This window comes from Anopheles gambiae, chromosome 3, assembly GCF_943734735.2.
Source record: "Anopheles gambiae chromosome 3, idAnoGambNW_F1_1, whole genome shotgun sequence".
NCBI classification, from domain to species: domain Eukaryota; kingdom Metazoa; phylum Arthropoda; class Insecta; order Diptera; family Culicidae; genus Anopheles; species Anopheles gambiae.
Genome location: NC_064602.1, coordinates 71,308,223 through 71,331,644, shown reverse-complemented (window position 1 = coordinate 71,331,644; position 23,422 = coordinate 71,308,223). Strand labels below are relative to the sequence as shown.

The window sequence follows — 23,422 nt, the reverse complement described above, 5'->3', positions numbered from 1 at the left end:
CGGAATCGCACTCACAGCTTGGAATCGCTTGCGGGCTTTGCTACTCCGGCTCCGATTCCGGCTGAATAAAACCGACGATTCTACCCGGAGCCGCTCGGCAGCTGGAGCGGGTCGCAGCCGTAGGAGCCAAGTGTAAATCAAGAAGACATTGTTTTTACTTATCAACTCCTAATGTTGTATTAGATTTTGGCGACTTGAAGCACCTCAGAATACTTCCGACTGTTTCATCGGTTCCGAACGGCTCCTACTACTCCGGACGACTCCAATCCCTCAAACGGCTCCGACCGGCTTCGGCTAAACGCTTCCGAGCTTGGAGTGTTGCACATACCTTCCGGAACCGCTTCCGATTTTGGCGGAGTTGTTGTTTGCATACGGACATCACAAGAGGCGTAAACTCAAAAAGTTTACGTTTGATTTGTATGGGAGAACATAAACTTCCAGTCAAAAGATTATAGTTTACGCTTCGTGTGACGTCCGTTTAAATTTTAGAGAGTCTTTGGCTCCAACTGACTTCTTACGCCTAAATTTTGGCGGAGTCATTCGGAAGCGATTCCGGATTTTTGTTGAATCTACCCATCACTAGTGCCAGGGTATGTTAAGGAAAGGTGAGCTACATGCACCTTGGTTGATTCGGTTGTCAAAAACAGATGTTTCGCCAGGAAGCAAATCACAATAAAACAAAGTTTGCTGATAATTTTTAATTTTTAAAGAAAAGTGTGCAATTTACGTCTATAAACAGTATTAAGTAAGCTAATAGGGCCGTGTTACAAGTGTCAGTGTAAAAATCTTCCATTGATTCCGTCAAATATCATACCAAAACAACTCCATTCCACGATCCATTCCCAAAAAACCCCCGGCGTTTCCGTGCTCATTTGTATGTGTGTGTTGTGCACGTGCTACAGGTGCCCAACACAAACAAAGCACGATCCTCGGCTGTAAATTACACAATCTAGCCAAGCTGCAATGATTCCAGCGTAAAGTCGCGCTCGCTATTTACTATTCATTGTCCACACGCGCCGGACGCTCGCTTTCTCGCTCTCTCTCGCTCTCCGATTCTCCATAATCTGCAAATCATTCCCCGATTGAAGACCCGTGCACCATGACGTCGGCAAGACTGCACAGCAGCATATTCCATCCCACCCTGCGAAAGCTCCAGTGCCAGGATGTGGCCATCGCAGCGCACAACCTGATGTACCCGGTGTTTTTGGTGTAAGGAAGCTTCCCACTCGCAGGTCAAAGTGTGCCGTGACAATGGCTAACATCGCTTTCTTTCCCTTTCCCTTTTTCAGTGACGACGATGACGCAGTCCAGCCCATTCCAAGCATGCCGGGAGTGGCCCGGTACGGTCTCACCACCCTGCTGGCCCACCTGGAACCGCTCGTTGCGAAGGGTCTGCAGTCGATCCTGCTCTTCGGCGTGGTTGATAAAATGCCCAAGGTATGTCTTCAATGTGTTGTGCTTCAATGTGCAAATCACCCAGTGCAGCGATAACACACACCATCGACACTTTCAATTGCACGAGCTCATCGTAATCACAAACAAACGATTTTTTTTATTCGATTTCCATTTTTAGGACTCCACCGGTTCGGGTGCCGATTGCGCCACCAATCCGGTGATACGCGCCCTGCCCCGCCTGCGGGCAGCCTTCCCCGAGCTGCTGATTGCGTGCGACGTCTGCCTCTGCCCGTACACCGACCACGGCCACTGCGGTGTGCTGACCGCCGAGGGGCTTATCGACAACGGGCCAAGCATTAAGCGCATCGCCGAAATTGCCCTCGCGTATGCACAGGCCGGTGCGCACATTGTTGCACCGTCCGACATGATGGACAATCGCATCGGCGCGATAAAGGAGGCACTGAGGGGGAGCAATCTCGAAAACCGTTGCTCCGTCCTGTCGTACTCGGTGAAGTTTGCGTCCGGCTTTTATGGGCCGTTTCGGGATGCGGCCAAATCGGCACCGGCGTTTGGCGACCGGAAGTGCTACCAGCTCCCACCCGGCTCGAAGGGCATAGCGAAGCGAGCTGCGGTAGGGCAATGTTTGCTAACCTTTTTTGCTATTGTTGTGTAAAATATTTACATTATTTGCTTTTATTTTATAGAAACGTGACGTGGAGGAAGGCGCCGACATGCTGATGGTCAAACCGGGCATGGCCTACCTCGACATTGTGAAGCAAGTGAAGGACGACTATCCCGAGCTTCCACTTTTCATCTATCAAGTAGGATTATTGTTCAACTAATTTCCATTATTATTCAATTAATTGTTGAATTTATTAAAATTTTCAGGTTTCGGGCGAGTACTCGATGCTGCTGAATGCCGGCCAAATCGGTGCCTTTGATCTGAAGACTGTCCTGTGGGAGGTGCTGGTCGGTATGCGCCGGGCCGGTGCCGACTGTATCATTTCCTACTTCACGCCGCTCGTGCTAGATTGGCTGAAGGAATGAGATTCCCCTTTGTCCTCGTGAAGCTGATAATAGTGATAACGTTTTGATTTGGTGTCGGGAACATCAGTATGTGTTTGTATTGACAAAACATCTTGTTTATTGTTGCAATGAATCTACTACACCCGAAAATTGTGTGTAAAAAAGGTATGAACTGTTCTTTTTCTAGAGAAAATATTAACTATTAATTTGGGGTTTCACATATATTTATGGACATTTCTACCAGTTTAAGGCAAATTGTTATTATTGCAATAATTTTCCTTTTATAATTATTTACTAAAATTCCCTTCAAATTTAACAGCTGCTTCCTAATTTGTAAGAAGTTTGTCACTTTTAGGAGTCATAAGTTTATCAACACAATTTTTAAAATGTTTCAAAATAATTATTGGTATCCATTTTAATAAGAGAATCCTAAATGACTCATTTTTAGAAACGCTCTAATTTATTTTATCAGAAATTAAAAAATGGTGCCCCAAATGTCGAAAAAGTTGTGCGAAATCCTATATTAAGCGAAATATTCGAAACGGGGAATACCCAACGCAATTATAACGAATGGCTTGGCCGCATTGACCCGCTGCGAATTAAACTGGTTTAAAAGTTTGTAAAAATCCCCTTCACGCGTAAAATAAGCGCACCAAAGAAACTTTGGCATGGTGTGCGTAAGCCAGAAGAGCGCTATCGTGGTAAGAGAGCGCACGAGCAGTGTCTTTTTCTTACCCCCACCACTACAAAGAATGGGGTGGGAAACCCCACTTGATCGTCACTTAAGTGGGGGCACGTCCGACAGCGACGTTTGTTCTCAGCGCACGCAAAACCAAAACAGTTCCTTCATAGTCGTGCGCAAGCGATAACACGGCGTAAGTTTGCTGCGCTCAGTGTAAATTTTGTGCGTATTTAACCTGCTACAAGTTTCGCTTTGTCACTTTGCAGATGGAGAGCGCTGATTTGGTGGAGTGTGTGTTCGAAGCGGTAAGCACCGGTGATGCCGAGCTTTTGGCAGGATGCATCGGCCAGCTGACCATCGGTACCGTGCTGGAGTTTGAGCGTCTGTACGGGGAAAGCCCGCTGCATCTGTGCGTGAAGCTTGGTGGCATGAGTCATCTGCCAGTGGTGCGTGGCCTGCTCGCGAGTGGCCTGTTTGATAGTGCCGCCGTCGACGGGGACGGACGAACGATGCTCGAGTGTGCCCAGGCAGGTGAAGATCGAGAGCTGCTCGAGGCGCTGATAAAGATAACGACCGAAGGGTTGGATGATGCAACCGCTTGCTACCGTGTGCTGAGACACGATTCGTTGGAGATATTCAAAGCGTACCTGGCGGTGAGACAGTTGACGGAGGAGGAAGAATTTCAACACATCTCGTGTGCGTTAGTTCAGCTAAATGCGAAAAACGTTAAACTCTCGGAAGATCTGCACATCTACACGCTGTGGAAGCTGTCCGACTATGGCTTCCGACACCTGGCCGGCAATTGGCCGGGCACGAAAGACCCCAACGAATGGAAGCAGCACATCGAACTCGTCCGGGAGTGTTGGGAAGATATTGCAAAGCATCACGACACTGGGCTGTACGCGGACGTTGACGATCCGTTTCTGCACCGGCTGCAAACCCTGCACAACCATCTCTACCTACTCAAGCACAAACAATTCCTCGCTTATCTCCCGCTTCAGGAGGCAATCTTTTGTGTGGCCATTTTCCTATCCATCTATCGAAATCCGGGCCAATTTCGGGAGTATCGGCTGATGGTGAACAAATGTCTCGTGATCGAGTTTGCGCGCATGGTGAGCCGACAGCTGAAGCTGGTGAAGATGTATCTCGAGCGAACGGAGCAGGATTTGCTGGAGATTGTGCAGAGTGTTGAGGGGAATGATGCCACAGCGAAGAGTGTGCTGATTGAGGAACTGTTGGGAAAAATTGGAGAATCGCATCTGCCCAACAAAGAGCACGTGGTGAAGCAGCTGCGTGAGCGGGCAGACACGATCGGTTCCGCCAATAAGGACGCTCTGATTAAAGATTTAATGGACAAGCTAAAACGCATCGATAAACCTTGGACCGAGGCAAAACTGAACCAACTAAAAGCGCTCGAAAAAACCACCAAAGAGCATCTGATTGAGCAAATACGCAAACGGCTACGCCACGTGTCCCACCCACAGAATGTGGCGAACCGTTTGATGGGCGACTGGAAGAAGGGCAAAGCAACCGGCCCCATCGTAGCCGACCTCATCGCGGGCGAATCGTTCGATCTCAGCCACCTCATGCGCCCCGATCGCACCACCCGCCGCAAGCTGATCAAGTGTTACGTCGCCACCAAGCAGCACTACTCGCTGCACAAGATCGTGTACTACTGCGAGCAGATGGCCGGCACGGCACGGCGCCGTGTCACCGCCCCGACCACCTTCGCCGACATCGCGTGCATGAAGCGCACCGTCCAGGTGCTCGGGGAAGCGATCAAAAACACGACCAACTCGGCCAACCTGCCCGGGAAGGCACAGGGCGCGGTCGACTCCATGCTAACGGCCCTCTTCCCCGACATGAACAAGCAGCTGCGGGAGGTGTTTTCGCACAGCATTTCGCTGAAGAAGCTCCTGGTGGGGGATGGCAACGATCGGCGGCTGTGTGAAACGTTCCGCTCGCATCTGGGCATGGTGCGGACCGCTTTCCAGCTGCTGTATGCCGTTGCGGTCGCCGACATAAGACACTCGTTTTATGGCGCTATGAGACGATGCAGCAGCATGGAGCAGGTCCGTTCGCTTGCCGTGTATGTGGGCGATATGGAGGAGCTGGAGCGGCGGCAGAGCGCTTGCTACAGGCAGGTGCGGGCGTACTTTGACGAAGCAAACGACACGTTTGCGGAGCTGGCGAGGGAAGCGATCGGCCAGACGCCCCAATTTCGGCTGCTCCAGGACCAGCTCGCTGTGAAGCGCAGCATCGTGAACGTGCTGGGCAAACACATTGAAGAAAACGATGGTTTTGGGTACGCGGAGCTAAGGAGAGCGTGCTTTGTCGGGGACAGTTTGGATGCGATCCGGCGCATGCTCGACTGGAAGCTGACGATGACGTGGGCGAACAAATTCTACCGCGAGGTGCGCACCTCCTGGCACAGCAATCACGTGGAGTCGGTCACGATCGAGTGGATGGAGAAGCGACTGCTCCAGTACAATCCATCCGTCATTGCGGGCATCCTGAAGAATGGTTCCATCTCGATGGACTGTGCGGAAGAGTTCGATTACGTCGAGCACACGCGAAAGCTACTGGAGCAGCTCGGTATGGAGGCGGACACGATCGGCGAGGAAGCGTTACAGCAGCTGAACAAGCGGCTCAAACCGTACTACAACAACATGTTCTTCGTCGACAACAAGTGGAAGGTGCTGGAAGCGTTCTGCAAGGAGCGGAAACTCGTTTGGAGTAAAGAACTCACGCGAACGTTGGTGAGGAAAGATCAGGAAGAGCTGCAGCAGCTGTACGACGAACGCCGTGAAGAGTTGCAGCAACTGCTCAAGGCGAACGAGCTGCACACGCTGGACGGGTTGACCAGGCGGCTGTTTGAGCTACCGACCGCCATGCTGGTCGCGATCGAGTACATGCAGCTGGAGCTGTGCGAGATGCTGTACGCGGTCGGGTACTTCGGGGACAGCTTCCACTACGTCAAGCATCGCGTGCCGATGATACAGGGGAAGAATTATCGCAATTTCCTGGCGCACGACGCACTTTCGTACAATCTGCTCACGGACAGCTCGATGGAGAAGATCGTGGTGAATGCGTTCGTGTTTGCCAACCGGAAGGTGCGCCTGTTTGGCGGAGGGGCTGGTGCCGGGAAGGCGGCTAATTTTTCCTTTCCAACGGAGGATAAAATCAACGAGTGGGTTGCGGTGCAGAAACGTCTCTTGGACGCATTTCGCGCTGGCGATATTGAGCGGATGCACGCGATCCGGATCGCCGGTGGAGAGATTCGAAAGGCTCGGTTTTGTTGCTCCCGTAACCCTGCCTTTCTGGCGGCGGATTACTTCGAGCTTTCGGAGCTGCTGAATCCTTGCCGTGTTGCGCAACGGATGATGCAGTATTTGGGGCAATTTTTCCCAACGATCCAAGATCGCTGCAACGATGCTGACCATCAGCTAGCGATGGCACTGAAGTTGCGCGACTTTCAGTCCGCTTATGATCGTACGATCGCTACCGGCGATCGTGTGATTCGGGAAGAGCTGTTCGGCTGGCCCGAGCTGATGGAGCGCGTGCGCCAAACCGATCTCTTCGTACATCTGGTTGCGGTCGTTAATAGGGGCCCCATTTTGCAGAAGCTGATCGAGCACGGCAATGAACGTGGCGTGCGCGAGCTGCTGCCCTACTTTGAGCACTTTAACGCGACGGAATCCCGCGGTCCGCTCGGCGATGCGATGCTGTACTGTGGGCGTGCGATCACGGATTTGCTACTACCGCGCACCACCGTACCGCATCCGGCCGTCATTCTGCTCGCCATCATGCTGCACTGGAGCGACATCTTTGCGGGCATGATGGGCAGGGCTGAGATTGATCCCTCGACGTACACGTTTCTGCTGAAAACGGCCGCACAGGCGAGTAACTACACTGCAGGGGTTTATTTGCTTGAAACGTCCTCGTTTTCACACTTTATTCCCGCTGCCTTTGAACAGGGCTGCCTGGCCGCGGTTCGACAGGGAGAGGTTGCTCTGTTGAAGCATTTACTTGCACGCTGTCCAACGAAGGCCAGCACCAGTCTGGCTAAGATCCTACACGAAGCAGCACGCCGGAAGCGGTGGAACTGTGTTAAAGTGCTGCTCGAAGAGAACGCACCCATCGATACACTCTTCCCGGATGGGGTGCGCGAAGAGCGCTGCGCCTTTTTATTGCTGGTAAAGCACGGCCAGTACAACCTGTTGCGCAACATCGGCACGATCCATCGCGACATGTTCGGAACGGTTGCGCTAGATCCCTTCACGGTGGCGATACGCAATGGGACGGCAACGGACAAGATGATTCGAGCACTGCAACGACTTGGGTTCGATTGGCTCGACAACTCATCCACCCTGCACGAAGCGATCCGAAGCAAAAATATGCCAATCTTGGAAACGATCCTTAAAAAAGTTGACGTGGCCTGTACCCTACAACAGCCCGCCATCCATCACGATCACTTCCGGCTGGCGCTCGCGGTGCTTTATCGCTGGAAAATGATCGCTTTTGTGGAGGAATCGAAAACGTACGAAACGTCACTGTTTCGGGCGGTACAAAACAGGGACAAAGCGATTGTAGAGACATTGCTGGCGTGGGGCCGGAGGGTACGCTCACTGCCAGAGGAGTTTGGCGGTGTGCTAGGGGGTATTGTGTTTGAGCGAGAGTCTGTGTATATCCGATCGGGGAAGAGATGTGAAGAGCAACCGCTTTGGAATGCGGGGGATAGCTGTGAGGAGATGATCGTTTGTATGGAATCGTGCGCCGTGCTGGAGGGTATGACATGGCAAGAGGTGACGGTGAAGACGCGAGCTGTAACGGTTACGTTCCACGTGTTAATGGGAGAGGATGAAGTTTTGAGGGTTGAAGACACCTCCTTCGCACTAACCAACCAAGATTCGTTGCTAGACTGTTTAAAGGACTTCCAAACCTTTGCAAACAGCAAACTCAATGAATATGGCATCATTTACGCTTCGTTTTCCACCCCAAAAGCCACCAAACACTTCTGGCAGATTGAGCAAACGAATTGTGCGTATGATATCCTTCCCGCTAGCATCGATCACCCCATCGATCTAACGGAAACGGTTAATTATAGGGACAAGGGGGGTGAAACACCGCTCCATCACTGCTTTCCGCGCGATACGCTCGAGCTCGTGACGCTGCTGGTGGAAAACGGTGCCAATCCGCTGCTCGCGGATAACAGCGGCATGGCGGCCATCCACGTGTCGCTGCTCAACTCGCAAGACTACGCCGTCGGCCGGTACCTGTACGATCAGTGTGTTGCGCGCGAGCTGCGCAACGAGCAGGGCCAGTCCGTGCTACAGCTGGACGATGGGAACGGAGCGAACCGGTTGATTCATACGGCCGTGATGGTCGGACGGCGTGATATTATCGCACGATTGCTACGGCACGGTGCCGACGTGTCGGTGGTGAACAGTTACGGCGTAACGCCGGCCCAGCTTGCCGCCGGAACTTGCCTGTACCGGGCGGACCGGGTCGTCGGCATGCTGCTCGAGCACGATGCCACCGCGATCGATGCGATCGATGGGAAGGGTTTGACGCTGGTACAGTACGCGGCAAGGACGAGCTCGGTCCAGCTGTTGCGCGTGGTGTTACGGTACAAACCGAACTTACGGCACACCGCAAACGACGGTCTGACGGCCCTCGGAACGGCAATAATCCTGCGGAACGTTGAGATTGCGAAGTGTTTGCTCAAGTATGCGATCGAAAATGACATCAGAGGGTTGACACGGATCGGGGAGGAAGATTTGGTAGTGCTTTCGTTGATCTGTGACGATCGGGAGCTTTCGCAGGGGCTGCTCGAGTACGAGCTGCAGCACACGCTGGCGGAGGTGGACGAGCGTGATCTGCCCCGGTTGCGGTCGGTGCTGGACTGTACACTGCCCGGGATGGAGGATGTGTCGGTAGCGCAGGTGATACAGATGAAAGGGTATGGTGAGTCGCAGTGCTTCCTGGAGGAGCTGCTAGTGATCGTTACCTCGTTTGCTGATCAGTAGACTGAGTTTGCGAATTTAAAAAAAGTAACTACATATTTTTCTCAATTTTGAATATATACAAATAGATCTAATCTTTCACTCAAGTATGAGAGATCTGAGCCCTTTAAGGCTCAAACACGCATTGTGTAGGACATTTAGATAGCTTTTATCAATTTTTAGGACTTGTTATGAAAAAGAATCTGAGAAGAAAGCCATTGCAGAATTAATAACAAATTTGAATTGCCTTTAGAAAAAGACTTTAATAAGCAATTGATGCAGGGATATATTGAATAAACGTTTTAACCAATTTTTGTTTATGAATTTGAATATTTGAATTTTGGAGAGTGATTTTCCGCAAATAAAATAGATATTAGATAAGCTCAATCAGTTTGCAATAAAAGTACGAAACAAGACAAAATATACAAAAAAAAGAATAGAGAGAAAAATATAACAAAATTATTTAACAGTGGTGGTAGGTACACATTTTAAAATCTGTTGCATTTAACTTCAGCGGAGCCAATGAAATGGAGAAAGCTGAGTTGTGACGAAACCCTGCCACGACGGATGAAGCTGGTATTGTATATCGCACCTTTACGGTTGGATATAGGCCAAAACTGACGAAACCTTGTTAGTCGTGTTCGAGCGGAGAAGATATTCAGAACGATGTTTAACCCTGTATGTTTCGAAGGACAATGGAGGGAGCTGATACAACGAAGAGCTATACCGTAGTAGTGACGTGTTCTTTAAAGCGCACCTAAGACTCCAATTCCGACTCCGGCCAAATCCGAACCACCAGTTTCGCCCGGAGTCGGAGTCGTCCGAAGTAGTGGCGGGAGCTCGGAATCGAACCTGCCCGATTCCGTGCTCGGAATCAAATTCAGAGCGGATTCCGAATCCGGAGTTGACTCAGTAGTCGATTACGGAGCCGATTCCAGAATCAGAATTGGTTCCGAAATCGGAATTGACCTTGGAAACGCAATTAGCCCCGGTAATGGAATAAGGATTGATTCCAGAAATGGAATTCCGATCTCCGGAATGAGAATCAGTTCTTGAATTGAAATGATAAGCTTCAGAAGCGAAATCGGTCCCAGTATCTCCATGAGAATGGATCGTTTACAAGTAAATTTCGATTCTTTGATTTTTGATTCTCCAAATGCTTATTCGTATTACTTTGTTTCGACTGCCTACACTGATTTCCGAGCCAATTCTGATTGAGGATTCGATTCCGATTCCGAATCCGAAACCAATTCCAGAGCCGATTCCAATTCCGCAGCAGATGCCGATTCCGGACCTACTGTCCTGAATCGATTCCAGAAAACTTCGGAAGGAGCCGGAATTGATTCCGACAAATGCTTCATTTTTCCCATCACTAGTCCGAAAGTCGTTCGAAGTTAGAGTCGGTCGGAGTCGACAACAATCGGAGTCGGTCGGAATGTCCGTTGCAATGTGCTTGTAATCAGGCATTTCATGTTCTTGTGTTTGTTGTCTTTCATTTTGTGCGTGCACTTCATTTACAGGCCTTTGTTTCCGGACCGATTCCGGACGCCTCCCGAGGACTCCGTCAGACTCCGAACAACTCCAAAAGACTCCAGATAATGCTGGACGGACCTACCTTCCGAAATTATCGGAGTAGGACCGGAGTCGACTCCAGTTTTTTGCCAACTTTACTCATCACCATACCCTAGGAGCGAACTATAGGCATGGAATCGGAAGACCTAAAAGCAAATATAGGTGGCAAAATAGCATGGAGGCGCCCGCCTTAAGACCGGAATAATGTATTGGTATATGTAAAATTAGCGTGTAAATGAGCGGTTTCCGACATTTTTGGAGCTGTCCAAGACCGGTTGTAACGCCGAATAAGCAAAAAACGAAGAAGAAATGAAACCGAGAGCCCACGAAAAGGGCAATTAAATAAAACATTTTCAGAAAGAATAATCTGCCTGTTAAAGGTAAATGGAGAGGAAAAATAAATAAATTCATAAATTCCGCAGATTTTTATAAGTAAAAGCATGCCAATTCAATGAGTCGGTTCCTGTGGCAACGAAAGATCGAAGCCTTTACATGTTAATCGTTTGAGGCTAAACGACCATTTCACACCACTAGTGTAGCCACTGAACTTGTTATGAAAAATCTTCCTTCTGTTCGTCCCTAAGGACTGTGGCAGTATGGCAAATAAAAGTTTTTGCAACCAGCACAACATAGGGTACCATCCAAGCAACCAGGTTAAACATCACAGCATGTTTAGTGTGTAAATTTCCACCTGATGGCAATGCGGTGCTGCTGGTGACACTTCACATGCACGAATAAAACGGACTTTTTTTCAAACCAAAAACAACAACAACCCTCGACACCGGCCGGTACCGACAGCAATGGACGAATTAGCGTAATTTCTCACTGTAAAACACGCACACACACACACAACACGGGAAGAGTCCAATTTGTTTTCCACTCTCAACGACAGCGCGATGTTGGTTCGCTGTCGTCCACAGTAGTAGCAAGTAACTTATATTCTGACCACACCACCATCGTTTCAAACTTTCATCCACAGAGTTGTGTTGTTTTCTTTTCTCTCCCGCGCACGGAATACAAGAAAAAAATGGATTTTACCCACGGGCGTTCAAAAAAACAGCACACACACGCTTATTCCTGCAGCTTCAGCACCTGGGCGGCTTCCTTCTTGGCCGCTTCGCGCTTCTTGCTGGAAATCTGGGCCGCGATGCGGTCCAGATCGCGCTGGCCCTGGCTGGAGAGCTTGCGGCCACCGTCCGCGTGCCGCTCGATCATCTTGATGGCTTCGAGGGCCTGGACGGCCTTGCGGGTGGCGCTACCGTCGGCCCGGCAGAAGTGGGACGGTCGCACACCGTGGCGCTGGCGGCCACCGTAGATGCGGCAGATCGACCCGATGCCGGCCGGGCTGTGGTGGTACAGGCGGCGCAGGATCGAGGCACAGCGGACGTAGAACCAGTCCGGGTCGGTCGGGGCCAGCTCCTTGAACTTGGCGGTCTTGATCAGATCCACATACTCCGGCACCTTCAGCTTTCCAGACCTGCGAGATGGGTGAGGGGATAGAGAAGTGGAGCCGTAAGCATTTGCTGATTGTGTGACCCCGGAGAGTGTAGCCGCAGTACTTACTTCTTGAGGAAAAGGGCAACACCCTCAACCACTTTGTCTTGATCAACGTCCTTTACGGTGATTCCAGGCATCTAAAAAATAAGAGAAACACACACGCGCACACGTTAGACAAGGGGAGCCACCACACAACACACACAACACACCAGCGGCGCGACCAGGCAGCCACATGCAACCCGTCTCACACACTGGTGGTCAACATTTTTCGGCTTTTTACACCGCAAACCCGTGCCAAATATCGCTAACTGCACCAACAACACAACCGCAGCCCGTCAAGTTGCGTTTGCATCGCGAGAGATCGCGATTTTCGGCCCCATTTCCTTACATTTACCACACTTTTTCCAGCAAATTTGCCACAAAACGTACCTTCACTTGCAAGCGCAACCGGAAAAAGAGATCGAAAGAAGCTAATATGGCGACAGCTCTGACAGCCGCTGTCAGTGGTGAAACGCGGACAGCTATTTGACGTTTCATCAACATCCGGGGCTTGCACAGTGTGACTTTCCCCGAGGACATCGCGATTAACCCTGTTACTGGCAACCAAAACATCATGTTTCAGGCAACCGGCCTCCCGGGTAGCCAGCGACTTTGTAGGCTTATAACTTTTGAATGGGCAATCCAATATCGATGCAATACCGTGATGAAAATTGCATAAACTATTGCAGTTTCTATAATGGTGCATAGATTGGTTCATCTCGCTACCGTTTTTAAGTTATACTTTTCAAAGTTAAAAGGATTTTTTAAATATTACAAAACGTAAAAAAACTTTTTTTAGTATTTTACAAAATTTTTACAGCAAAATGGTTCTAGCAGTTTTAAGAACTATATGTTACACGTCTTACACAACTTTTTCAGAACTTTTCTACCAATAATCAAAAAGATAAAGTAGTTTCCATTTGAATACAAACCGTTTTACATTATGACCCTTGCTAGTAGAAAGACACCAACATCAAATAAATTTCACACACGATGTTTAAGTTCAGTCTCTTTACAATGTATTATCAACATAATTTACCAATAGAGACCATTTTATGAAGTTTTTGCATTTGTCGCAAATGTGCATTTTATAAGATTATTACGACAGGTGTGTTGTAACGGTTTTCATTCAAATCGAAACTCCTTTATCTTTTTTATTGCTCATAGAAAAATCTGTAAAAATTATGAGAAGTGTTATGTACAGTTTTTGTAACAAATTTGTAAATAGGTGAAAAAAAGGTTTTTTTCATTTTGTATTTATTTTTTCAAAAAATTTGTTGTGCCAAAAAAAGAAGATTATTTTATTAAATTATCATCAGAAAATTGCATCGATTTTGGATTACTTATCCAAAATAGTGATGTGCTGCGCACCCACGACTCCGATCCGACTCCGACTATTGTTAGTCCGATTCCGACTCCGGCAAAATGGAACCACTAGATTCGCCCGGAGTTGGAGTCGGTCGTTGTCATCCGGAATCACTCGGAGTCGCCCGGAGTCGGAATTTTCTGGAGTTATCTGGAGTCGTTCGGAGTCGTCCGGAGTCGTTCGGAAACGAGGTCGGTCGAAGTCAACAGGAGCAGTGTGGTGTAATGTGCTTGTGATCAGACATTTCCTTTCTTTGTGGTTTTTTCTCTTTCACTTTGCGCGTGCACTTCCTATACATGTCGACCTCGGCCGACTCCAGATGACTCCGGATGACTCCATCTGCAGCCGATTCTGGATGACTCCAGACGACTCCGAACGATTCCGAACGACTCCGAACGACTCCGAACGACTCCGGACGACTTCAGACGACTCCAACTCCGGATGATTCCGAACCACTTCGGGCAACTCCAGACGACTCCGAACGACTTCGGGCGATTCCGGATGACTCCGACTCCGGACGACTCCGGACGACTCCGAACGACTCCGGATGACTCCAGACGACTCCGGACGACTCCGGACGACTCCGAACGACTCCGGATGACTCCAGACGACTCCGGACGATTCTGGACAACACCGGGCCATTTCGGACGATTCCAAACAACTCCGGATATTGCATCGCGGAACTTCCTCCGGAGTCGATTCCGAATTTATCGGAGTCGGATCGGAGTCGACTCCGGATTTTTGCCAACTTTACCCATCACTAATCCAAAAGTTGTAAGCCTCCAAAGTTGCTGGCTACCCTGGTAGTTGCCTGGAATAGGGGTATTGCAAAAAATATTTTTTGAAGACAGGTTTATTGTTTTTAAAAATTCTACGAAAAAAAAATTTAAATTTTAAAAGAAAGATGACTATTTACATAAACTTACTTTACATAAAGTTTACATAAACTTTCCAAATTTCAATTTAATCGGATTCCTAAAATCAGAGAAATAAGCAATCAAAATCGATTTGGCTACCCGGGTAGCCGGCTATTCCAATAGGGTTAAAACGAACAGTAAAATTGCTTGAATTCACTTTATTTCGTAAAAAAATGAAGAATAACCTTAAACAATTATTTTGTTTGCAGAATGGAGTCATATTCACTCCACCACCGCTTAAACTCTTCCACTTTTTGGGCCGGATTCATCTCCTTCCTCGGTTTGCGCCAATCTCGCGTATCGAGCCCAAGAATGCCGGCAATCGTTTCCTGTTCAAAACACCCAAAAAGCGAACGATTAATTTAAACGCAACTGCTAAAAAGCGTTCAACATTGCCCGTTCACTTACCGTTGCAAAGGTAACCGGAAACAGTTCCTGATCCTCGATCACGTGCGCGAACCCGCTCTCCATGTTAAAGTTTACCCAAAAGTAGGGCAAACCCTTCGGCACCGTGCGCCGCACATTGAACCCCTCCACGGTGTGTAGCTTTTTGTTCATGGCCCACTCCGTCTCCGACTCGAGGATCGCTTTCTTGAAGTAGAACGGTGCCATCTCGTAATCCTTCGCCGGCACGCACTGGATGTACGTGTGCGGGTTGCGGTGCAGGTAGCGAACCGTTTCGAAAAATACCACCTCCATGCCGTGCTTGCGGAACATCTGCACCAGCGCCTTGCACACGTCTACGATGTCCCGATGAACGTCCTCGTCGACCTGCGTCAGGCAGGGATAGTGACCGACCGGCACAATGAAGCAGTGCTTGGGCTGTAGCGCTCGCCAAGTCGGTATCGCGAGGTAAACGTTTTTGCCCATCGAAATGAGCTGCTCCTGACCGAACACGGACGAGTTGAGGCAACGCTCACAGTCGGCCTGTGCCTTGGCCATACGGTTCATGTCCTTGACCGACCGCTCTTCGATGCCATCCATACCGGCAGCGGACGAGGACGCCTTCTGGTGGTCGAAGATGTTTTCCAACCGCTTGCCGTCGCCCATCTTCGCGGACACTTTGAAGAACTGTGCGTCCATGTTGTCGTTCTCGACTCGCTCGGACCGGAACTTGTCGGCCAGATCCGGCCCGGGTGGTAGATTTTGCTGGTAGCGTTTCTGCTTCCTACCGTCGAAGCGCTGGGACCGTTCACTGCCCTGTTTGCCGGTAACGTACGTGATTGGCTCGTCCGTGCTTATTCTTCGTTTCTGAGCAGCCGGATCATGGCGGAGGGACGGATGCTGCTTTTTGTTCGCTTGCACTTCATTACGGTATGCTTTAGCCTTTTCTAGCTTCAGCTTTAAACTTTCTGCATGCGCGGTGTTGCCGAGCAGTTCCGCTTTGATGATTTTAGCTCCCAGCTCATTCAACTGCTCGTCCGTCAGGAGCTGTTCATCGAGAGCATCCGGTTTGTTCACGCTTTCCGGTTCCTTTTCTACCCTTTTCTCATCTTCCCTTGGTGCGAGTGTATTTGCAGTGGTTTCTCGAGCGGATTTTTTCCATCCAGCATTACTAGGCCGATGCTGTTGCTGCGGCTGCTGTGAATCGTTCGCACGACGTCGGTAGTAATCATCCCGCTCATCGTAGTCATCCTCATCATTGGCCGGTTTGCGAAAGCTGGGCAACCCGCTGCCCCCGTTCTTCCAGTACGGATTCAGCTCACGGACGCTTGTCTTCGGATCGTACTGCTGCTGCTGCTGGTCCGCGGGCGTACTGTTTTTCTTGTCCTCCTTTTTCGGCTCCCGACTGTACGTCGGTATCAGCATGCTGTTCATCCAATCTTCACGCTCGAGCTTCGCTTCGGGCGACTGTCGGGAGGGGCCATCAGTAGTTGCTGGCAGTGCCTCAACCCACTGATCGCTTTCGCTTCCCGCGCTGGACGACGAGGACGAGCGATGCCGCCGGTGGCGTTTGTGTTTCTTTTCTTTTTTATGCTTTTTCTCCTTTTTGGATTTTTTGGACTTTTTCTCCTTTTTCTTGTGCTTGCGCTGTTTGCGCTCTTCCTCGCTGTCGGAGGTGGAAGAAGATCCCATGTTATTTATACCAACAGAACCTAAAATGAAAATAGCAATGTTAGCCTGAACTGTTTATCAATATTCTTTCGTTGCATAGAACATATTCAGAAGTTTCCTGAAGCGATTAGGAGGATGTTTAAAATTGAACTCTAGCCACAAAGTATTATTTACCTGTCTATAATTTAAATATGGCAAACATTTATTTGAGATTGCTCACAAATATTCTGAAATAAATATTTCGCAAAGCAAAGCGGCACCAAAATTGTCCCCACGGTGGAATTGTTTGTTTTGATCGGCGAAGGAGACCGTTTTTTACGTGCGTCAAACATTAATCTGCTACCCAAGCAACAAAATTACTTTCCCCAAGTACAGGTAGTCCCCGAGATACACGGTACCTCTTCCCAGCCAGACAAATCGGGCTAAAATTACCCCTATCTTAACGCCGTTAATTTAAGAGTACAGTGGAGCGCCGTTTATCCGTGTACCTTTTATCCGGCTTTCCGTTTATCCGTGCTGTTGAGAAATGACAGTTCAATACAAAGGTGACATTGCGTTATGAGGAGGATATTTAAAAAAGCAGTTATAAGAGCACATTATCATAACAAAAAACACTATAATTCATGGCAGTTTTCAAATATTCGCATGAGAAAAAGTGATGTTAATAAAAACTGGGTTATTTTTATCAAAAAATAGGATTTTTTTAAAGAACTAATCAGAAATTGGTGATCATTTGCCATCATTTTTATCATTTGACTCATTATCCGTGTTATTCACTTATCCGGTCGAGGTCAAGTACCGAGAAGCCCGGATAAACGGCGCTCCACTGTAATTTAATGTCACCGTTAATTTAAGAGTAAATTAACAGTCGTTAATTTACCCATTCGAGCAGTTTTGATAGATCCCAAGTGCCACAAATCCACTAAACGACCACTAAACGGCTTCTAAACGACTCAAGTTCTCTACCTAAACGGAATATAGAATGACTTCGTTTAGCAGACGGCTAACGACTCATGCATTCTAAAAATAGCTGGTGGCGCTCTCTGTTGGTGGGATACCCCAACCAGTTGAGCTTCATCGCTTGGAGGAGAGCTTTCTCATTTCCTCTGTACTGTTGTATGGTTTTGCATTGAAGTTATACATCGCTAGAACTAGAACGGCGATACGATTGTTTAAATACTAAACTTCAACGGAAACCACCAGCACTGAAGCAAGTGAGATTTGAGTAATGGTCGTTGGTGTTGATACCCACGTATCTGACCACACGACTATCCATATAGATTTTTGCTCAGAAAGTTAGAAGGCTATATAGGTCATGATTAGATGAAACTTGTCGAAACACATTGCAAGAAAAGGACAGTAATATAATTGTGAGTTGTAATACGCCACCTATTGAGCAAACAAGTGAGAAGCTTTGGAGCTTTCATTTTTTTCTATGGATATTTTATTTTCCAGTCGTTTAAGCTTAATCTGTGGCGCTCGGGATGGTAAATTTCAAATATTCTCATTCGAAAAACACGAAGTTCCAAACATTTATCACGAATCAGTGGCGGATTAAGGGTATCGGGGGCCCTAGGCGGAAAGACGAGTTGAGGCCCCCTGTAAATTGTAAATGTTGTTAGGGGGGGGGGGGGGGGGGGTTTAGCGCCACTAAACTTGCTGTTGAGATGTTGAACAGTAAACTTGCAAAGTATGCAAAGCCGTCGGGGGCCCCTTCGACCATCAGTCAAAGGTTCTAAACTTTTTGCTGATCGGGGGGGGGGGGTGGGGTGGGGGGGGGGGGGGGTGGGGGGCTGTGAATGATTCGCCAGCAGTGGGGCCCCAACGGCCATCCTTCCGGGGGCCTTTGTCGCTAGTACTCTGTCCATACGGCATACTATAGAATGGCGATCTACGGGGCCCCGAAATCGGCGGGCCCCAGGCGACCGCCTAGTCCGCCTACCGTTAGATCCGCCACTGTCAGGAATTGGTGATAAAATATATCATTTGACTCATCATCCGCGTTATTCGCGATTCAAGAAAAATGATAAACTAAAACCATACAATTATCATTCGACGCTTTTTGTGTTATTTATTAAAAACCTGGCTGAAAAACATCGCAAAGAAATAGAGAAAGGAATAGAATCTATCAAAACTGGTCGAATGGGTTATTTAACGACTGCTAATTTACCATTAAATTACTCTTAAATTCCCGGTAATGTAGCGGAAAGATAGGGGTAAATACCGGGTAATTACAAGCGCGCTTAACTCTAGGTTTTTACGCACACCATGATAAAATATCCCGCTCTTTGCCTGTAGGGAAATTAAATCCGATTGGTCTGACTGGGTACTTCATTTTCGAGCAGTTTTCGCACGATGGACTCGTTGATATCCAGATTGTTTGCTGGGTGTGCTCACAAATCTGGTTGCGCGCCTTGCCCAAACATCAACCAAAAACTCCACGACGGTAACGATTCCTTTGTGCAAATTCAAAGAAACGTGTGCCATTCATCTGCACGCTTGTGAGGTAAAGAAAGTTCGATTGATTTTGTGAGATCAATTACTGTTTACAATTAATTTATTTACCTTAGTTGTAGTATACATTTTGTTCGGATTGCAGTAAGTAAAAAAGAAAATGGAGCAATACGACATAGACTTTTTAGAAAGTATGGAAGCATATTTCGGCGTAGAGTGTGTGTCGTGGGAAAAAGAAAAACAACAAATGATGACCTTTTTTCAAAGGCCTTTTTTGTGGACTGTGGTGTTTGAACCCAGCATGCAAAAAGCAAACATGATGAATCGAAATGCCAACGAGACTGTCCAGTTCTTATTTTCGAAAGTAAGGGAATCGCTTCATAATTGTACTTTTCGCGAACGGTTGAACTTGCGCAACGATGGCAACAAGGACAACGAGAAGGCGGCTCAGCTACGGTCCGCAGGGAATAAAATGGTACACCCGAAGGTGAAACGATACATCGAGGCCATGAAGCTGTATAACGAGTGCATCGCTTTTTCGGCCAAAGGATCGGAAGAAAGATCGCTGGCATACGGAAATCGCTCGTTCATTTGTCTAAAGATGGAGCGCTTCGAGGACTGTTTGCAGAACATCCGGCTGGCTCGTGAGTCGAACTATCCGAAGCACTTGAGTGGAAAGCTGGATGAACGCGAAAAGGAGGCCAAACAAGCTTTGTCCAAGGCCAGGAATCAGAATGCCTCCAAGGGTGTACGGTGGCCATGTACTGTTCGGAGGAATGTATCAGCAAAGCGTACGGCAAGTACCATCGATATGAGTGTGGCGTATTAAGAGACCTGTGGACAGTTCTAGGCATAAGCGGCGTGATTGCTCTACGCATGATAGCAATTGCGATCACCACCTTCGATAACGATCTAGAGAAGTTGAAAGATCATCTGGATGCATTGGACGAGTCGAAGGTGGATGGGTTTACGATGGACTGGAAGAAAGCCACGCCACAGGACGTGTTCAACACGGTGCACGTGTTGTGCACCAATCAAGAACGACGCAACATCAAAGAACTTGCCGGGCTGACCTTTTTTACAGTTGTTATGCACAATCATTTGCTGGAGTGGACCGAGCTGGGACCGGCCTGCGAGGCAAATCCAACAGCAAGCAAGCTGTTACTTGATTTGATTCTGCGATATCTGCAAATTACAGAATGCAACTATAAACTATTGACATGCATTAAGATCACGAATCGAAATCCCGAGGACGAAACATTTGCTACGAGTTGCTACCCTTTGATTAGCATGCTGAACCATTCATGTGCTCCCAACGTGAGACGTCTCATTTTACCCGATGGCCGTTGCGCCGTGATTGTCATCCATACAGTCGCTAAAGGAGGCCAACTGTTCGATAATTACGAGTAAGTGATGGCATTCGGCAAACGTTAACTCAAATTTCTCCCATTGCTTCGTTATAATTCTCCTATTTATTTTTTTTTAGAGTGGATCACTGGACAAAGGATCGGAAAAAGAGGCAAATAATTCTACCATTCTTTTACCAGTTCCAATGCACGTGCGATGCTTGCATTTATGACTATCCTTCATCAAAATGTGTTGAAGAAAGTAATGATGGTACAAAGGCAGCATTTTTTATTGATTTTTTGCAAATATGTGGGGCAGCACAGTCTTTTGATAAAAAGAAGCTATTGAACATGATGTTAAAACTACGGTCGTTTCTGAATGTAACGCCGCAACCGTATGCAGAGCCTATAGTTTGCATAAAGCGAATAGAGTTTGAATGTACTGTCGTGACACTGTACGGTCAGATTTCAGAAAGTGTTAAGTATTGGAAGTACTGTGAACCGTAATAGGGGTGCCACAAATAATTACTAAATCGAGTTAAAGATTTCGAGGACACAGATGTGCGCATTTCCTAACACACAGAGCTACCGGGAATTGTTTAGCGCGAAACGAAAATATTATGAATTTCAATCAACTATGGCACGATTGATAACTGTTGTGTAGCACACAACATTAGATACAATACTATTCAATAAACTAAAATCTTTTGGACTGGTCACCAGTAGCGTCGTGTAAAATAGCTACAGTAGAACGTCGATTATCCGGGAAGCTCGGACCGGAGGATTGCCGATTAATCGGTTTCCACGGATAATGGCCCAAAACATGTCATTTTCATAGAAAAATTATAAAATTCACTGTCTAATTTAATTGTTAATCAATTAATTAGAATCACTGTTTATGTAGAATTCACGTGATTCTAATTAATTGATTAATTAATCACTAGTATAATAATATTTTAATCAATAACTATAAGTTACACAACTGTTCATGAACAAAAATGAAGTTCAAAAATATCGGACGAGGACCGGTGTTTTCAACATGATATGGTCGTTGACTAGACCGTTGATAGTTGCACACAAATATTGTTTATCAACCTAACTATCGATGCAAATGTTCCCCACGATTGAACAGCTGCCAAATTGTTGCGCACGGTTAATCCACCCCCAGATAATCGACGTCTTACTGTATTTTGAAAAAGGAGAGAACGTCCACTCCCTGCTCTAACAGATGTGAGTAATTATGGGAAAATTAAGTTTTGGTTAAAATAGATTCCGGCTAGCTTCGAAGTTTTCTGGAATCGATTCCGGATAGTAGGTATGGAACCACTTCCTGGAATCGACTCGCTAGCCGGCGGAATTGTATTTGTAGGTGGTTTATATCGACGGCCGCGTGGAGCCACGGAATCGTTATGCGTAGTTCCACACACTCAAAAGGTCCTAGATGTTCTACAGTGCAGTGTTGATACTAGTAGTGTAGTGATGTGCTCTCAGGAGCGCACATGGAATCTAACTGGAGTCGAAATCGGCCGGATTTGGTATCAATCTGGAGTTGAAGTCAACTGGAGTTAACTACCATAGTTATCCGGAGTCGGTCAGAGTAAGTTTAGACTCCTCATCTTTCGCTTTGCGCGTGAACTTCGTAAATGAGCCTTCTAAATAAGTTTCTTGCAATCAACATCCAAATCTTGCCGACACCGGACGATTTCGAACGGTTTCTAAATCCAGAGTCGGATCCGAGTCGACTCCTGTCGAAATGTAGATGTGGATCCACTCCGAATCTGTCTCTGAAAAACTGAATACGAATCCAAATCAAAGGGTACCATGGGTCTCTTACGCTCCTTAAACGACACCAGTCAACAGGGCGACAGTATCATAGCTCACCGCTAGAGAGCACTTCAATGTACAATTTGTATGCAAGTTGCAATCGTTTGATTCGTTCGCATACAACTCCAAACGGTAAATTTGACATTAAGAACGGAAGTGCTTAAGAGAAAATGGGTTTTTTGTACATATTTTGCTCAAAGACGGGCCAATAAAAAAGCCAACACTGAATGTTGGCATACCTATAAACACTAAATAGTTAAGATTTACATTACAAGCTTAAACTAGCGATGATTTTTCACATAAAATTCTTCCCTGGTATCAATTCAAATATCGCACATGAAGAAAAAAAAATCACTCCTATAACTGCAGTGTCAAAGGGTGTCATTCGTAATAATTAAAACCGTAAAGTGTACATGATCAGTCCCATATACAGCCAAGTGCACTACAGACCAATTGGTACATTTACCGCAAGCCACAATGAAGCAATTGCATCACGAGAGCTTCTCTAACAAACATCACTCCATCATTCTGAGCTCTAGCCAAACCTTGCTGCCGTAATGGGTTCTGCCCAGTTGGCTTTTTGAACTCCTGTATTCTGGATCCGTTCAGCACAGCTCGCATTACTCTCACTGCTGAACGGAGACTGCCTATTTTGGAGCAAACGATGAAGCAACTATGATATCATTCTCATTACCAAAGCTGGTGCTTTGCCAGCGACAGCATGGCAGCATCCACACATCATGGCAGCGTCGGTACTCATTACGGGGGCGGAAGTACTACCCTCTGTGTAAAAGAGAAAAAAAAACTGGAAGAAAAATGTCTTACACACAAACACTTGCACCCATCCACGCCATTTGGCACCGGGCAAAGAAAGGTGCAGAGACAGTTCGGGGAGTTGGATCGCTTTTTTATTTTATAATAACACCTCGCCCCCAAAAGCAGGCGCACAAACGCCGTACAGAAGATTGGACCAGCCAACCGAAGAAATCGAAACACCCACACCAGGATGGCTAAAGTTGGTCACAATTCCGGCACCAGCTTTCGGACCATAAAAGGGGGAAACCAATCGGCCTCGCACCGGGAGATGATCCGTAACTGTGAACACTGTGAAGTCGTCAGCATGGTTGGGGGTTTGTTGCGAAGTGCATTTAACAGGCCTATTTCGTACAATGCATTCGATTTTGCTGGTAATGAATGCTACAAATTTTCTGTAAAGTGTTATGCTATGGCAGGAGTTTGGGAAA

General features: G+C 47.5%; 5 protein-coding genes across 7 annotated transcripts; 3 read left to right on the top strand and 2 right to left on the bottom strand.

The window, feature by feature from the left end:
* The first annotated feature begins 518 nt into the window (after window positions 1–518).
* LOC1271017 (delta-aminolevulinic acid dehydratase) lies at window positions 519–2,587 on the top strand. Its single transcript, XM_309759.5, has 5 exons — window positions 519–1,209; window positions 1,290–1,437; window positions 1,574–2,026; window positions 2,100–2,216; window positions 2,284–2,587. Exons 1-5 carry the CDS (start codon window positions 1,100–1,102, stop codon window positions 2,440–2,442), a joined length of 987 nt encoding a protein of 328 aa, XP_309759.5. The 5' UTR covers window positions 519–1,099; the 3' UTR covers window positions 2,443–2,587.
* A 593-nt stretch (window positions 2,588–3,180) lies between these two features.
* Window positions 3,181–9,432, top strand: LOC3291197 (uncharacterized). Its single transcript, XM_563987.2, has 2 exons — window positions 3,181–3,296; window positions 3,370–9,432. Exon 2 carries the CDS (start codon window positions 3,370–3,372, stop codon window positions 9,130–9,132), a length of 5,763 nt encoding a protein of 1,920 aa, XP_563987.2. The 5' UTR covers window positions 3,181–3,296; the 3' UTR covers window positions 9,133–9,432.
* Window positions 9,433–11,548: 2,116 nt separating this feature from the next.
* On the bottom strand, window positions 11,549–12,710 carry LOC1271018 (small ribosomal subunit protein eS19A). Of its 3 annotated transcripts, none has more exons than XM_563989.4 (3): window positions 12,607–12,710; window positions 12,244–12,314; window positions 11,549–12,157 (listed from the first exon to the last, which is right to left on the bottom strand). In XM_563989.4, the coding sequence occupies exons 2-3, from the start codon at window positions 12,312–12,314 to the stop codon at window positions 11,752–11,754; spliced, it is 477 nt and encodes a 158-aa protein (XP_563989.2). In that variant the 5' UTR covers window positions 12,607–12,710; the 3' UTR covers window positions 11,549–11,751. The 3 variants fall into 3 exon arrangements, with proteins under 3 accessions (XP_563989.2, XP_061509016.1, XP_061509015.1); XM_061653032.1 differs by having other exon boundaries at window positions 12,572–12,640; XM_061653031.1 differs by having other exon boundaries at window positions 12,566–12,634.
* Window positions 12,711–14,637: 1,927 nt separating this feature from the next.
* On the bottom strand, window positions 14,638–16,896 carry LOC1271019 (CWF19-like protein 2). The gene is made up of 3 exons (XM_309761.5): window positions 16,729–16,896; window positions 14,908–16,595; window positions 14,638–14,828 (listed from the first exon to the last, which is right to left on the bottom strand). The coding sequence occupies exons 2-3, from the start codon at window positions 16,573–16,575 to the stop codon at window positions 14,694–14,696; spliced, it is 1,803 nt and encodes a 600-aa protein (XP_309761.5). The 5' UTR covers window positions 16,576–16,595; window positions 16,729–16,896; the 3' UTR covers window positions 14,638–14,693.
* Window positions 16,897–19,289: 2,393 nt separating this feature from the next.
* Window positions 19,290–21,157, top strand: LOC1271020 (SET and MYND domain-containing protein 4). The gene is made up of 2 exons (XM_061658777.1): window positions 19,290–20,414; window positions 20,495–21,157. The coding sequence occupies exons 1-2, from the start codon at window positions 19,768–19,770 to the stop codon at window positions 20,859–20,861; spliced, it is 1,014 nt and encodes a 337-aa protein (XP_061514761.1). The 5' UTR covers window positions 19,290–19,767; the 3' UTR covers window positions 20,862–21,157.
* The last annotated feature ends 2,265 nt before the right edge of the window (window positions 21,158–23,422 follow it).

Coding starts and splice junctions, on each gene's coding strand:
- LOC1271017 (XM_309759.5), top strand. CDS start 1,100: ATGACGTCGGCAAGACTGCACAGCAGCATATTCCATCCCACCCTGCGA. Junction 1,438..1,573: donor TGGTTGATAAAATGCCCAAG/GTATGTCTTCAA, acceptor TTCCATTTTTAG/GACTCCACCGGTTCGGGTGC. Junction 2,217..2,283: donor TTCCACTTTTCATCTATCAA/GTAGGATTATTG, acceptor TAAAATTTTCAG/GTTTCGGGCGAGTACTCGAT.
- LOC3291197 (XM_563987.2), top strand. CDS start 3,370: ATGGAGAGCGCTGATTTGGTGGAGTGTGTGTTCGAAGCGGTAAGCACC.
- LOC1271018 (XM_563989.4), bottom strand. CDS start 12,314: ATGCCTGGAATCACCGTAAAGGACGTTGATCAAGACAAAGTGGTTGAG. Junction 12,158..12,243: donor GTTGCCCTTTTCCTCAAGAA/GTAAGTACTGCG, acceptor CCCATCTCGCAG/GTCTGGAAAGCTGAAGGTGC.
- LOC1271019 (XM_309761.5), bottom strand. CDS start 16,575: ATGGGATCTTCTTCCACCTCCGACAGCGAGGAAGAGCGCAAACAGCGC. Junction 14,829..14,907: donor TTCCGGTTACCTTTGCAACG/GTAAGTGAACGG, acceptor TGTTTTGAACAG/GAAACGATTGCCGGCATTCT.
- LOC1271020 (XM_061658777.1), top strand. CDS start 19,768: ATGTACTGTTCGGAGGAATGTATCAGCAAAGCGTACGGCAAGTACCAT. Junction 20,415..20,494: donor CAACTGTTCGATAATTACGA/GTAAGTGATGGC, acceptor ATTTTTTTTTAG/AGTGGATCACTGGACAAAGG.